The sequence below is a fragment of the Scomber japonicus genome, chromosome 3 (assembly GCF_027409825.1).
Source record: "Scomber japonicus isolate fScoJap1 chromosome 3, fScoJap1.pri, whole genome shotgun sequence".
Lineage (NCBI taxonomy): Eukaryota > Metazoa > Chordata > Actinopteri > Scombriformes > Scombridae > Scomber > Scomber japonicus.
In genome coordinates this window covers 10960583-10974578 of record NC_070580.1, presented here as the reverse complement: position 1 = coordinate 10974578, position 13996 = coordinate 10960583, and the positions used below count along the sequence as shown (strand labels likewise).

At 39.1% G+C, this 13996-nt stretch overlaps 2 protein-coding genes across 2 annotated transcripts; one reads left to right on the top strand and one right to left on the bottom strand.

Annotated features, from left to right (window-relative positions):
- The first annotated feature begins 416 nt into the window (after positions 1 to 416).
- On the top strand, positions 417 to 5833 carry hmces (5-hydroxymethylcytosine binding, ES cell specific). Its single transcript, XM_053315427.1, has 7 exons — positions 417 to 494; positions 635 to 843; positions 3407 to 3550; positions 3649 to 3861; positions 4186 to 4340; positions 4417 to 4609; positions 4723 to 5833. Exons 2-7 carry the CDS (start codon positions 655 to 657, stop codon positions 4909 to 4911), a joined length of 1083 nt encoding a protein of 360 aa, XP_053171402.1. The 5' UTR covers positions 417 to 494; positions 635 to 654; the 3' UTR covers positions 4912 to 5833.
- Positions 5112 to 12326, bottom strand: LOC128355188 (ras-related protein rab7). The gene is made up of 6 exons (XM_053315428.1): positions 12018 to 12326; positions 9135 to 9197; positions 8791 to 8917; positions 7172 to 7390; positions 6856 to 6984; positions 5112 to 6763 (listed from the first exon to the last, which is right to left on the bottom strand). Exons 2-6 carry the CDS (start codon positions 9185 to 9187, stop codon positions 6668 to 6670), a joined length of 624 nt encoding a protein of 207 aa, XP_053171403.1. The 5' UTR covers positions 9188 to 9197; positions 12018 to 12326; the 3' UTR covers positions 5112 to 6667.
- Between the last annotated feature and the right edge of the window lie 1670 nt (positions 12327 to 13996).

Below are 13996 nucleotides of genomic sequence, written 5' to 3'. Positions count from 1 at the left end.
AAAATATACTGATATGAGCAACCATAAAACAAGTGAGTTGCACTTTCAGGTTCAGATTTACAAAAGGTACATTTGTTATTGGTGTCAAGGAATTTTTAGATATATGTGTTAGCCTATATGTTATGTAGTATTTTTAAAAGTAATTCTCAGATTTTATTTGTGACACAAAATTTAAAAGGAACAAGCCACGCCGTGTGCCAATTAATATCCACAAAAATAGCATTCCAAAAAAAATTTCCAATTTCCTCGTGGAGTTATTTTCCTAGCATTATAGAAACATTCTCTGATATGTTTATTTGTGCATTTTCTACACAGTCCTAGGAAAAAAATTGGCGCCCTAACTCAGGCTGCTCTGACGTCAGGTTTGTCATGCGCACTAGGGGTTAGTAGCTGTCAGGGCATGTCCCAGTGAACAAATATACCCTCACAACATAGCGTTAACACACACAGACACATATACAGAATTGAACCTTAACAATATAACACCCAAAAAGGTAAGCCGAACACCGTTTCTAACTTGTGCATTTACAGCCAGTGCAAAAAATGAATTGAATGAAGAAGTTTTGTTTCCTGAGGTTAGTTTGAAGCTAACACGCTAACACTGTTTTTACTGTTTTTGACCCCTCTGCCTCAGGTAGTAGCCTCATCAGTAAAATGTGTGGAAGGACTGCTTGTACTTTGGCTCCTGACGAGGTGAGCCGAGCCTGCTCTTACAGAGACCGAGGTGGGCGGCGGAGACAACCCCGCTGGAAGGATGGAGATGCAGACAAATACCAGCCCTCTTACAACAAGAGTCCGCAGTCCATGGGTCCCGTTCTGCTTTCACAGAGACATTTTGACAAGGTAAGCTGTCTTACCCTACGTGTCAGTGAGAGCTTTGTAAAAACACAACTGCGTTAATTGAACGACCACATAGATGAACATTACATTTTGTGAGTAGTAAGTAGTTACTCATCATACTATAACATCAGAGACACACATCTGACACTTTGTAAATAAGTTAAGTAATAGATACTGCTACATATTTAATGATAAAAGCACCCTGATGCATTATGTTGCAAAAGTGGAAAATAATATTAGTTTTATTGTTCATTTACTTTATGCAAGCTTCCATATTGTTACATATACTGTTCAGTGCAACAACACCACAACCTGAGAGCTGCAAGAATTAACCACAGGTAGTAGGGGAGACTGGAGACAGTTGCAACACTTTTTACATTACTCTCAGTTACTCAGAGACTATTTGGACTAGGCCCACCAAACCTTTACATATTAAACTTACACATGTCTGCTAATTACCCATACCATTTAAAGATGGTTACATATAACATATCAATCACAATATTGATTTGAATAGAAAAATTCAGATGTTGCAACTGACCCCAAACATGGGGACAGTTGCAACACAGATCAGGGACGGTTACAACATATTAAAAACACATTAAATTTAACTAATTCATTATTATTTATTTAGTAATATTTATCATAGGCCTACCTTGTGTCAATGTGCAGATGTTACTGAAGCTATTACAACTCAATATTTCAGTGTGACAAGAAGAATGGAATAATTAGCTTGGTCCTCTGAGAATACTTTTTTGCTGGTCCAGTACACTGCAAGCGGTATCTTATTTGATGTCCCACTTGCAAGTCTCTCTTTTTTGTGGAACCTGAATAATGTGGTGTGGCATATGTTGAAAGCCTTGGCTACTGCCCTGACTGATTTGCCCTCATCTCTTACAATATCTGAGTCTCATTCCAAAATATTGAGGGGAACCCCTCTGTTAGTGACTCTCTTCCTCACTCTTGGCATACTGAAAACAAACAGAATACAATTTCTACTTTTAGGTGATTTATTTACTATAGGACAACAAATAAATGTACTTTTCCCCTGTTTTCACAGGAAAATGTATGTGGCTAGTTGCAACCATGGTATTAGTCATGACAAAACATCATGTGCTAGCTAGCCACACTGACATTGACACATGATAACCATGTCACTGAATAGTCAACAAAACAATGATTCAAACTGGTAAGTTTGGATTCACTCATACAAAAGGTCAGGACAGTATGATAAAACTTACTTTTCTTGATAAAAGCAGGACCAGATGCTCAATATGGCCTTGCTCTTCTTGGTGGGCAGTGGGTCGAACTGAGCATCTGCAGTGTGAGTGTCATCACTCTAGCATGCTTCTGGTTGGAAAAATAAGACTTGTTGCAACGGTCCCCTGTTGCAACTGTCCCCAGTCTCCCCTATATATTGCATTACTATTACAATGGACAGCATTATACACCAATCAGACACGACATTCAAATCTTGTTACAATTGCTCTTTTCAAGGGGTGAGATATATTAAACATGTTAACAGTCAGTTCTTGAAGTTGATGTGTTGGAAGTAGGAAAAATGGGCAGCAGAGCACCTTCAAAACGACAGGTCTTGAGAGGTTTTTTCAGTATGCAAATTATTTATGTGTGTGTGTATAATATTTATTTGTTTATTTAGTTCCTTACTCACTTACAGTTGGGTCGAAACCTGTCACCCTCTGGTGGCTCCACTTTTGCTGCTTGTCAGGGGGAGCGGATGCAGCAGGTGGGCAACCAGTCTGTTGTCTAGTTTGGCCTCAGTTTGTGGTTGATTGCATATAAAAAAACAGATATTTTCCGTTGGGGATGACATGACACTTTCTCCCACGGTCTCTCTATCTGTGTGTGTGTGTGTGTGTGTGTGTGTGTGTGTGTGTGTGTGTGTGTGTGTGTGTGTGTGTGTGTGTGTGTGTGTCACCCTTCACAAAACAGAGAGCAGAGGAGAATTGTAAATGTGCAACGATGTAGAGTGAACAAAATGCTTTTGCATAAATTAGATCACATCAGCCTTTTTTTATTTATTAAAAGAACACGATGTAGAGCTGTTCTATAGGAAAAGTGACCTTAAACGACTTCTGTTGTGATTAGGTGCTATATAAAAAATACAATTAAATAAAATATAATGGTAGAGGAAACACTGATGTGTGACATTTAACTGGGGAATAGATGGCACCAGGGTGCATTATGGGAAGACGGCAAGCAGGCAGAGGAAGAGTGATGTTCTGCTGGGAAACCTTGGGTCCTGGCATTCATGTGGATTTTATTTGGACATGTTCCACCGATCTAAATTTTGTTGTAGACCAACTACACCCCTTCACAGCATTCCCTGATGGCAGCAGAATAATGCGCCCCACCACAGAAATTGGTCAATTGTAGGGACGTGACAAAGAGTTCAAGTTGCCTTCAAATTCCCCAGATCTCAATCTGATCAAGCATCTGTGGGATGTCCTGGAAAAAAACTTCAATCCATGGAAGCCCTACCTCATAATTTACAGGACTTACAGGTGTTTATGTTATTTTGTCCCTGCCTTTTCTGTGTCTTCAGAATGCTCCTGTGGATGAGTGTGTATTGACCACGATGCGTTGGGGCTTGGTACCTTCCTGGTTCAAGGGGAATGACCCAAGTGAGATGCATTACAGCACCAGCAACTGTCGCAGTGAGAACATACTGGAGAAGAAATCGTATAAGGTAAGATACTTACATACACGAGATTGCTGAGTGATAAGCACCTTAATTTCTATCAGTTTGTTTTATGTGTTGTCTCTGATCACTGTTTCTTCCCCAAGGACCCCCTGTTAAACGGACAGCGTTGTGTCATCCTAGCTGACGGTTTTTACGAATGGAGGAAGCAGGAGAAAGGCAAGCAGCCCTTCTTCATCTACTTCCCACAAACTGCAGGGAAAAAAGAGGGTCTTGATGACCCCACGACCTCAGCCCTCAATAATGAGAATTCTAAGACAGCGTGCCTTTCAGAAGAGGCCTCCCGTGACCTGATAGAGGTAAGTTGTGGGTTTTCTATAGTAATGTAAGCACCATGAACATTTGCTTTCATCCAAAACAAATGTTTAGAGAATGCAACTTTGGCGGAAATTACCATGGCTGAAAATTTCCTGTATGGAAGAAGGGCCGAAACAAATGTGCATGTGTCCACCAGGTGTTTCTGTAGAATTCAAAATGCAACGCAACACGTGAACACATGCTTGAGTGTTGTTGTCAGTGCCAGGCTTAGGACTCCATAAGTCACAAACCAACAAATTCTTTCTTAAATTTCTCAAATTTTTATCATTTTAACATTACAGTATGCTTTTTGCTGTGTTGTTAAGGAAGGGGAAACCCCAGGTGAGTGGACTGGATGGAAGTTGCTGACTATGGCTGGAGTGTTTGACTGCTGGACACCTCCAGCTGGTGGAGAACCCCTTTACACCTATAGTGTAATCACTGTGAATGCGTCCCCAAATCTGCAAAGCATCCATGACAGGTAACAATAGTTCATGTGGAAAATGTTTTGTTTGGGTAGGTATGAGATTCTACATTGTTGTGTTAATGTGTTTTAGGATGCCAGCCATCTTGGAAGGAGAGGAAGAAGTGAGAAGATGGCTTGATTTTGGAAAAGTGAAATCTTTAGATGCCATAAAACTGCTTCAGTCAAAAGACATTTTGACTTTTCACCCTGTGTCATCGTTTGTCAGTAATTCACGAAACAACTCTCCAGAGTGCCTTCAGCCAGTGGATCTTAACAGCAAAAAGGTACAAGATTGAATGTGGCATTTCACTCACTGTGGTTTAAAGCTTTAGCCATGTGATGTCAGCTGTCTGGCATTTAGAGGTTTGTGCTGATTAATCTGACCCTTGACCCATAGGAACCCAAGCCCACAGCCAGCACTAAGATGATGAAGAGCTGGCTGACTACTGCCCCTTCAAAGAGGAAAGAGACCGACACACGTGAGAGTCAGGAAGAGGATAAACGCAAAGCAAAGACTCAGCGAAAGTCTGCCGGACCACTTCAGCAGTGGCTTCAGGGACCCAACAAGAAACAAAAAACCAAATGAAGAGATGAACTGGACTGAAAACTCTGCAGTGTTGAAAACACCATTTAGATCTGATTTATTCTACATTACATTTTGAAAGCTTTTTAGAAAAATTGTTTCTTCGATATAAAGCAAAATGTTTTAAATGTAACAACTGTGTGATATGGATATTGCTTTATAGTTAAAGATTTATACAATAAATGTCAGAAATAAACACAGTATGCTTTATTCAAGATTTTTATTACCCTTATTACTTGAAACGCAAAGACATTTTGAAACAATGTAGATGCTATGCATTTATCATATTAATAATATAATAATGATGAATGCCAATACTCCCCCCACATTTTTTTTTTCTTCTTTCAAAGTTACAGTATGTAAGCTATCTTGTAATCTATAATGCATTTCAAAGTTTTAACATAATACGAACAGACAGTTAAAGATCTGATCGGTTAAAAGAAATGTCAAGCACTTAAATTGTTTGCCAACACGAGCAACTGGCAGTCAGATATGGAGATTTACAACACAACTTTTGCCTTCCCCACAAAATGATTGAGAGGTTTGCAAATATACAAAGTCTTGTAATAGTTGACAGTAAAAAGAAGAAATGTACTAGCTAATAGTACTTAGTTATGAATGATATTTATACTTGAGAAAAATCTCTCTCCTCTTCAGGACTGTCAGGTAGAATGACACGCTGTCTTGATTTGGTTCATTCCCACGTCAAATGTTGTACCAAAGATAGTTGATTACAAGACAAACCTTCATTTCCCCAATAAGAGCAACAGCAGGTAGCATTATTAGGGACAGCGCTTACATGAAATCTGGATTCACACTACGTCCTCAACCTGAGCTACAACTGCATTTATTGTGGCTCTAAAATGAGATGTCTGAGCAAATCTTCAGTTATTGTATATGACAGCAAAGTGCAAAAAAAACAACCTGTACACAATTGAATGATGGTCATGTCATTTAACAGGATTTTCTACTTGACTAATTAATGAGAATCAGCCGGCAGCATCTTAATGTGATCTTCACATGCACCTTCACACATTCTGATCCTTCAGGACATCAGCTCTGAATCCCCGACGAGTATCAGTTTGTTTGTTTTTTTTAAGGATGCATGAGGTAAAGTGAAACCATGGTAACGAGTGTTTCTGAGTGTAAAACTAATTTAAGCCACAACACAAATGAGTAAAATGAAAGGAGCAGTGTTTCCTCTATTCATGCAGCAGTGGCGGGCCGTGAAAGTAAGAAAACCACCACTGCTAAAGAAACTTTGATTAAAAAAAAAAAGAAACAAAAAAAAACAAAACGGGTTGTTTAACTTGACTCATAAACACATACATGTATAGAGATAATGTTTCGATTTACCATTTTAAAGTATCCCAAAGTAAAAGCACTGAGAACCAAAAAATGGGTGTGAAAGCAGTGATACATATGAAACCGAAAATGAGGGTAGCCCAAACCGCTGCCACCATGAAAGAATACGAGGGGAAACACAGAAGTAATGAGCATCATACAAGTAAATGCCATAATGTTTCCTTAAGGTGTTCTTTGGGCTAGGAGACTTATTTTATAGAAAATGTGTGTTTTGTATATATAAGGAGGTGGGTGCAGCATGTTTGTGTGTAGTAGTATACTCTATGAGTGGGATGCTGCTTGTATGTTGGGCATTAGGGATTAACACAGTGGGCCATGGGGAAGGGGATATAATGACAAGGCAAGACAGGGTGATGAGGGCAATGACGACCCCCCCGAAGATCTTCAGAGTTCCTCAGCAGCTGCAGGTCTCCGCTGACGGCTTGGCTCGCTCGTTCCTGTCTAGCTTTATCGGCTCGGGGAACTCGTTGTACAACTCCACTTCGGTCTCCTGAAAACAGACGACACAACCGCGGGTGAGCATCACTTGACGTCTCCCGGCTTTCACTGATTAAAAGTGTTCACCGGTTCTATTGCTGTTACCTGTTTAAGAGCATTGCGTGCAATAGTCTGGAAGGCCTGCTCCACATTGATCGCCTCCTTGGCGCTGGTTTCAAAATATGGGATGTTGTTCTTGCTCTGGCACCAAGCCTGTGCTCGCTTGGTTGTTACCTGAAACAGAAAAGGAATTGATGTTATACTGAGAAACATCAGACGAACCAGAATGACTGTTTTACACAAGCTACTTTGAAAATGGTTCCATTAGTTCAAATTCAGAAAAAACATCATTACTTCTGACTTGAGGGCTCTAAAATTACTATTAAACACTCAAAAAACATCCTCTCAAATCTGATTGTACCTGTCTGTTCTCCAGGTCGATCTTGTTGCCCAGAACCACAAAGGGGAAATTCTCCGGATCTCGAGGGCTGGCCTGGATCAAGAACTCGTCCCTCCAGCTGTCTAGAGTCTTGAAGGTGTTGGGTGCCGTCACGTCAAACACCAGCACACAGCAGTCTGCTCCCCGGTAGAACGCAACGCCTAAAGACTGGAACCTCTCCTGACCTGCTGTGTCCCAAATCTGAGATACACAATGGAGAGAAAATCAGCATTTAGTTAGCTCAAATAGGTTTGATACATTAACATTGTGCATATTATTCAAAATTCTCTATTAAAATGTTGCAGAGTTGTGAAACAGTATAAATGTATTATTATTATTTTTTTATTGCTGATTAGTGAATGGGTTGTAACATAACTTTAAAAAATGTGACCTTCCTCAACTTTCTCAGTTGTCTGTGGACTGATTTATATGTGAATGCGAATTTTCAGCAAAAATATAAAAAGACGTGACAATTTTTTTCACAGTACTAAGTGCGAATATGACACGACATAAATGGTGCCATCCAAATAGAAACACCATGCAAAAATGAGCTCTCCCACTAAAGAGACTAGAGCTAGGTGCCCCTACAATGACAAGTCACCCACTCCTGAGCACACACACAGCTAAAACATTATTTCCTCAAGCAGAGCATAACTTAACCCTTTTGGGGGGCCCAAGGTTGTAACAAGTACATATTTCACAACAAAACCACAGCTTGCGGCTTCCTGACCACAACTCACCGAGCCTACCGGTGTTTATTAAATAGGGTTGGCAAAAGAAAAAGTTTGTGGTTTGCAGGTCGGGTTAGATTCAGGTGGCTGACAACTATTTCTGTGAGTTGGGTGATGAGGCTTAGTTTGTGAGAGGTCTTTTATGTAATTATGAGAAGTGTAAGTGAGGAAAATGACATCACCTGCAACAGTCTTGTGCCGCAAATGCAAAAAGGCTGTTTCCTGCAGTTCACTTATTAGCCACTGGTGTCACTAATGAGAATTTCTGATTCTTGCAGATAGACCCTTTAATGTAATTTCCCTTAAGCACCAAAAGCATCTTTAATCCAACATTATTAGTCATCAAAAATCTGAACGTGAGTCACAGTAATCTCGAAAAAACTGAATTCATGTCAAGACCAATTTTGAAATAACCCAGTAAATGTGTTCATATTATCAAGATACAGTGCATGTATATAGAAAGTGTGCCTGTAAATACATTTACACTTGCACACACTTACTATCCTGCAGTCTTTGGTAGTCTAAATAGTTTAGTTCCAAAACTCCAACACTAAACACTAAAGGAAAAATAAAATCACATTACTGATCCCTAAACTGGGAATGTGATGGAAAATTGACCATGGAAGTGAACATACACATTTTAAGAAAAAAGAGATTTGTTTTCCTTACTGAATGTATAATACTTTAGGATGAAGTCATTAACTATGTCTAATAATGTGTTTAAAAACAGTTACAGAAAAGTAAGTACAATATAAAGCATTTTTACAGTAGTACTATATTAACAGTTGCCTTTTATTGTATTGCTAGTGATCGTTTTAGGTATGAAAATAATATGTGTGGAATTTTTGTGAAATGTATTTTCCTCCATACCTGCATTGTGACAAGTCTATCATCCACCATGACTTCTTTCGTCAAGAAATCAGCACCTATTGTGGCTTTGTACTGGTTACTGAACTTCTTATTCACATACTGGTTCATCAATGAAGTCTTCCCAACTCTAGAAAAGGAAAACGCAACACATATACAGAACATATGAGGGGCAGAAACAAGTGAAACAAAGGAAGTTGCCATTATTAAATGATTAGTGAATCATAAAAAAAGGTTCTTAGCTTGCCATGTATGTGTGTTTTTGTGTTAGAAATGTACTGATCGGAGCACATTCAATACCTTAATGAACACTTTCTCATTTAAGCGTATGTCTCAATATCACTCACCCAGAGTCTCCGAGGATGATGACTTTAAGTAGTACTTTCTTCCTTGATGTCATTGTGCCACAGCTGTGAAGACATAAATGAATACATTAGAGAGGAAAAAAACTCAGACATGCTGGAACTGCTCAAATAAGATGAACACAGCATTAGCTGAGAGAGGATCATTTGATTTGAGCCAACAGGTTTCACTGAAAGATGATCAGGTATGTGTGTGTCTCTAAATACACTCCAAAGAAATGAACCAGTTCTAGGAATTCGACCATATGAGCCCGCTCTACTTGACTTACATTAACTGCACAAACAAAGAAAAACGCAATAATAGAAATGTGTTGAACTGCACTGTACAATACGAGCCTCTAAATATCCTCTCACCACTTTGTTACAAATATGTTGAACAATGTGGTTCTGTGGTTGTTCAGCTGAAATGAGATGTGCTATTTTTGTCACTGCAGATGATTGTTTTTAGAGTATTGTAAACTAGCACTGATTTTGAAATATTTATGCTGCTGACAAACTATTCAATGAAACAAAATGATATTGTTTCATTCCCAAGTTTGATGAAGCTTGAATATTATAATAAATTCACAACAAAAAACAAGGGAACAAACAGCCAGTTACCACAAAAGAAAGTGAATGCAATCATGGATTGTGTTAATAATTACATACCTATACAGTACAACAGTAAATTGTTATGACTCTATGACTTCTATGAGGTCTGTATTTTGCCCTACCAGACAGGCAGATGCATTGTAATTATGATCTATGCACGCAAACTAACATTTCTGAAAATAAAACAGCAAGCAAAGCAATGAAAAAAATTGAAAACCCTAAACATTTCAATTTTTTCTTCTTCCTATTAAGGATCTATACAGTATTTCTCCTAAATTCTTCCATTGCGTTCATCTGAAGTCATACTGTACATACAGACAGGTGATAAATTAAGAGCTGAAAACTGACAAAGTGTCTTAGGGTTGGGCCACCACGTGCCACCAGATGAAGAAGAGTGCCAACACGTCAAAATCCCCTTAGGTGTTCCAACTGGGTTGAGAACTGGTGACTGTAAATGCCATAACATATGATTCACATCATTTTCAGACTCATCAAATAAATCAGTGACCACTCATGCCCTCCAGATGGGGCATTGTCATCCTGGAAGAGACCACTCCCATCTGGATAGAAATGCTTCATCATATGATAAAGGTGATCACTCAGAACAACTTTGTATTGATTTGCAATGACTCTAAAAGGGACAAGTGGACCCAAACTATGCCAGCAAAATGCCCCCCCCCACAGCCTGCCAGAGCCACTGGATGCCCTCACTGTTGAGGTCAAGCATTCAAACCTGTACTGCTGTCTTGGTGTACATCACACATACACTCGCCCACTTGTCGAGAATATTGTGAAGGATGACTCACTTGACCAAATCTTTATTTCCACATTTCCATAGACCAGTTTCTATGTTTTTTGCACCACTGAACTCTTTCAAATGTGCCTTTAACAAGCAGAGACAACAATCACGGAGGATAAATTAGTGGTGTCTGTTACTGACTGAGTTATATGACTTCACTAACCATAGTACCATAATCTAAACAGCAAACAGCAGGCCTGTAGTGAGTTTACTTCACAGTGCAATAATGATTATGGTTGTGACAGGTGATTTTGTCATTGCCTAGTAACGATACAAAAAAGTGTCTTTGTGACTGAAGTCCCTGCCACCAGTGCCCCAACAATGACTCCTCTTTCAAAATCACTGAGATCTTTTCCTCTTAACATCTGAATCAATGGGGCCTGCTCAGCATATTTTTACATAACACACAGCATGACAGGATGTTTATTGCTGACTTGTTCCTGGCAGCGCACCTGTGTGGAAGCATTGGCATACCTTAATCAGATTCTTCCTTTCATTTGTCACCTGTCTGTATATCACTGGGGAATTACAACCATATTTCTGTTATCTGCTAATAGAGGGTGTAGTAGATCATCAGAAGCTGCTTACTTGAAACCAATGAGAGACCTGACATTCTCACCTTTGCGCCTGCTCAAAACATCACTGACTTCGGCTGAGTGCACTTTGTAATAATAAACCACCCTCATACAGCTGTAATGACCAAAGTCCAAACACTATTACCGATGAGCTTTAAATCCTTGCTCCGTTCAGGTTAAACCTCGGAGCATTATCGACACAAATATTCAATTGTTTCATCCACATATCACTTAACGTTTTAATGTAATAACTTCTTACGGGAACAAGAAGCTACGGCTTGAATCTATATTTGAACTACTATGAGGCAAGAGTAGCAGAGCTCTCGGTGCGGCTCTCATAATCTGCACCCCATGACACTGTGTCAGGGACTGATCACATGGTTTTAAAACACAGGACTAACGGAACCATGACTTGGCAAGCGTGATTAGCACAGCAAATACTTCGGTTGGATTCAACACACATAAAAATGTATAATTCCTAAATCTATCAGCCTGTGCGGTTGTTAATATCCCCACAGTGTCCATGTCTCAACATTTTACCCAACGACCATAAAAACATCAAACACACTCGCAAAGGGTTAGCAAGGCAGAATAAACATGCACGTACATTTGAGATCAGATCTAAACTCGAACTAGACAAATAGGCAAAAGCACGAAAACGATTAAACATATATTGTAGGAAAAAAGTGCAGAATTGTTCAAATCTTTAAGATAATTTACGCCAGGCGTTTTTACACCGTGTCCATTGACAATTACCACATCAGTGACACTTCTTAATTTAAGCTAACGTTTAGTGTAGCTAAGCAAGGTTTTTACAGACAAATGTAAAACTTACTTGACGACAGTTAAGTCTTCAAGGCATATCGTAAGCGTAAACAACAACTAAAGTCAACATAAACCAACCTGGGTGGTGATCCTGCGGTAAAAAATGTCTTTGTGGACTTTTTCCTCTGCCTCGGGTTGTGAGCGTTAGCAAAGGCGCAGGCTAGCTGGCAGGCTAACAGCTCCTTTAAATGTCTAAACGTCAACAAAACAACAGGTTTTAGCTCGTCGTCAGCTCAATGCTCTCCAATATCTAGCCTCGCAGCTAACTCCACTTATCAAAATCAAAACTGCCACTGCCGACGTTTGTCCCCCTCTTCGTGTAACAGGAGCGCTTTGGTACAGCGGTGTTGTTTCGTCTTGTTGCCGTAGTAGACGCTAGCAGCTAGCCTAGCCTAGCTCTGTCCACTTCCTCCAAAACAAGCTGCGTCGGGAGGCGCTGACGTCACGCGCTGGATACGCCTTGTTCCTCTGGACCTGAGGAGTAGTTTCTCCCTCAATAAAACTGCTACGGAGCAATGCATGACCAGAAAGAATGATTCACTATATGAGAAACATTTTGATTAACTCGAATATAGTTTTTCTTGCAAGCTTACAAAAATTATGAAGCTCATATTCTCAGTTTTGAGGAATTTCTCAGACCTTTTCTGTCATTTAGTGGTAGCCTATAAATGCTGTTACTCCAGTGGAATCCTTCAGCTGATGAGAGACATGAGAGTTACACGAAACAGAATCTACCTTCCTCATTAATGGAATACAAAAGTCACTAATGTATTAATAAACACGTAAGAGATTCATTCTTTACTGCAAAAGGAGAAATGTGGGAAATTATTGTGGGATTAGGACGCCTTGTGATGTTTGGAAATGTATAAGTAGTTAACTTCCCAGTATTCCTGTTTGGCTCCCGATGAAGGCATGAGTATAAATGTCGGGCTTTGAGTCAGTACAATGCTGTTTAAATAAAGAGGAAGTTGATTCAGTGAGTGTGTCTGTGGGCAGTCCTCCTCCTTCAACTCGTTAAGAGTTCAAGGCTCTCATCATCACTATATTTTATGGGGTTGAGGTGCTTCCTTATTGGAAACTGGTGTGGAGACAATGAGAGATAACATGGCTTCTCCCATATATTTATTATCCTCAACCAAACCATTCAGTTAAGCTGGAAGTCAAAGATGTAGCCTACTATTCTATGAAAGCAAAAAACAGAAAGTTCAACAGACTAGTTTATTTGTTTTACTGCAAAATGTTCACATCCATAAATCCAAGTTCTCTTAGCCATCATTTGAACTTTTCATGATTGAATTAAAAAAGTATTTTGAGTTTATTAAACTTAAAAATAATAAGATGTGCAATTGCTGTTAGTAGGTAATTATTATTCCTTCTACCCTTTGTCTGTTTGTCTTTGACTGTATCAACAAACTGAAAGTTAAGTCATGTCCTTCATGTTCTTGTTTTCATTATATGATGCCTAACTGTTCTCTGCTATTGTATTAATACCACACATGATCTCTATAAATAAAGTGATATGGGGAAAAACAAACAAAAAGAAACTGAACCTGAAAAATCATAAATGAATTAAATTAGTAATGATTTATGGAATGTCAAGGAAGGTTGTTATGCTTTATTCTCAATAGACTATAGGCCTATAAACATGTAAAATACACTGTCTATCCAGCTTACAAGTGCTGCTGAATTTTTGCTTCCCCAACACTCACCCTATTAATTAATCGCAAATTCTACCACAATTCAGAAATCAAAAGCTAGAATCAGATCATTTTGAGATGTCAAAAGTGACAATAAATACAAAAGAAACAAACAATAAATGCAGCCAAAGTAAATCTAAAGATGACGTAAAAAGTGCAGGTGAAACAACTGAAATCTTTTGAAAACTATGAGACAATCTGAGCTTTAAAGTAAATGCTTTACATGCACAGTAACAGTCTTAAATAAAAACATTGACACTCACTAAATCCTGGCTCCTTTCCAGTTGGCTCATAGTGACTTTGGTTGTTAAGATTTTGAGGAGTTTGTAAGTCTCCAGCAGCTGTATTGCTGCTTTCATG

Bases quoted from the DNA above. Each gene is read 5' to 3' on its own strand.
- hmces (XM_053315427.1), top strand. From the start codon at position 655: ATGTGTGGAAGGACTGCTTGTACTTTGGCTCCTGACGAGGTGAGCCGA. The intron at 3,551-3,648 runs GTAAGATACTTA...TTCTTCCCCAAG, and splicing joins TGGAGAAGAAATCGTATAAG to GACCCCCTGTTAAACGGACA. The intron at 3,862-4,185 runs GTAAGTTGTGGG...TGTGTTGTTAAG, and splicing joins CCTCCCGTGACCTGATAGAG to GAAGGGGAAACCCCAGGTGA.
- LOC128355188 (XM_053315428.1), bottom strand. From the start codon at position 9,187: ATGACATCAAGGAAGAAAGTACTACTTAAAGTCATCATCCTCGGAGAC. The intron at 8,918-9,134 runs GTGAGTGATATT...TTCCTTTTCTAG, and splicing joins ATCATCCTCGGAGACTCTGG to AGTTGGGAAGACTTCATTGA. The intron at 6,764-6,855 runs GTAACAGCAATA...GTCTGTTTTCAG, and splicing joins CACGCAATGCTCTTAAACAG to GAGACCGAAGTGGAGTTGTA.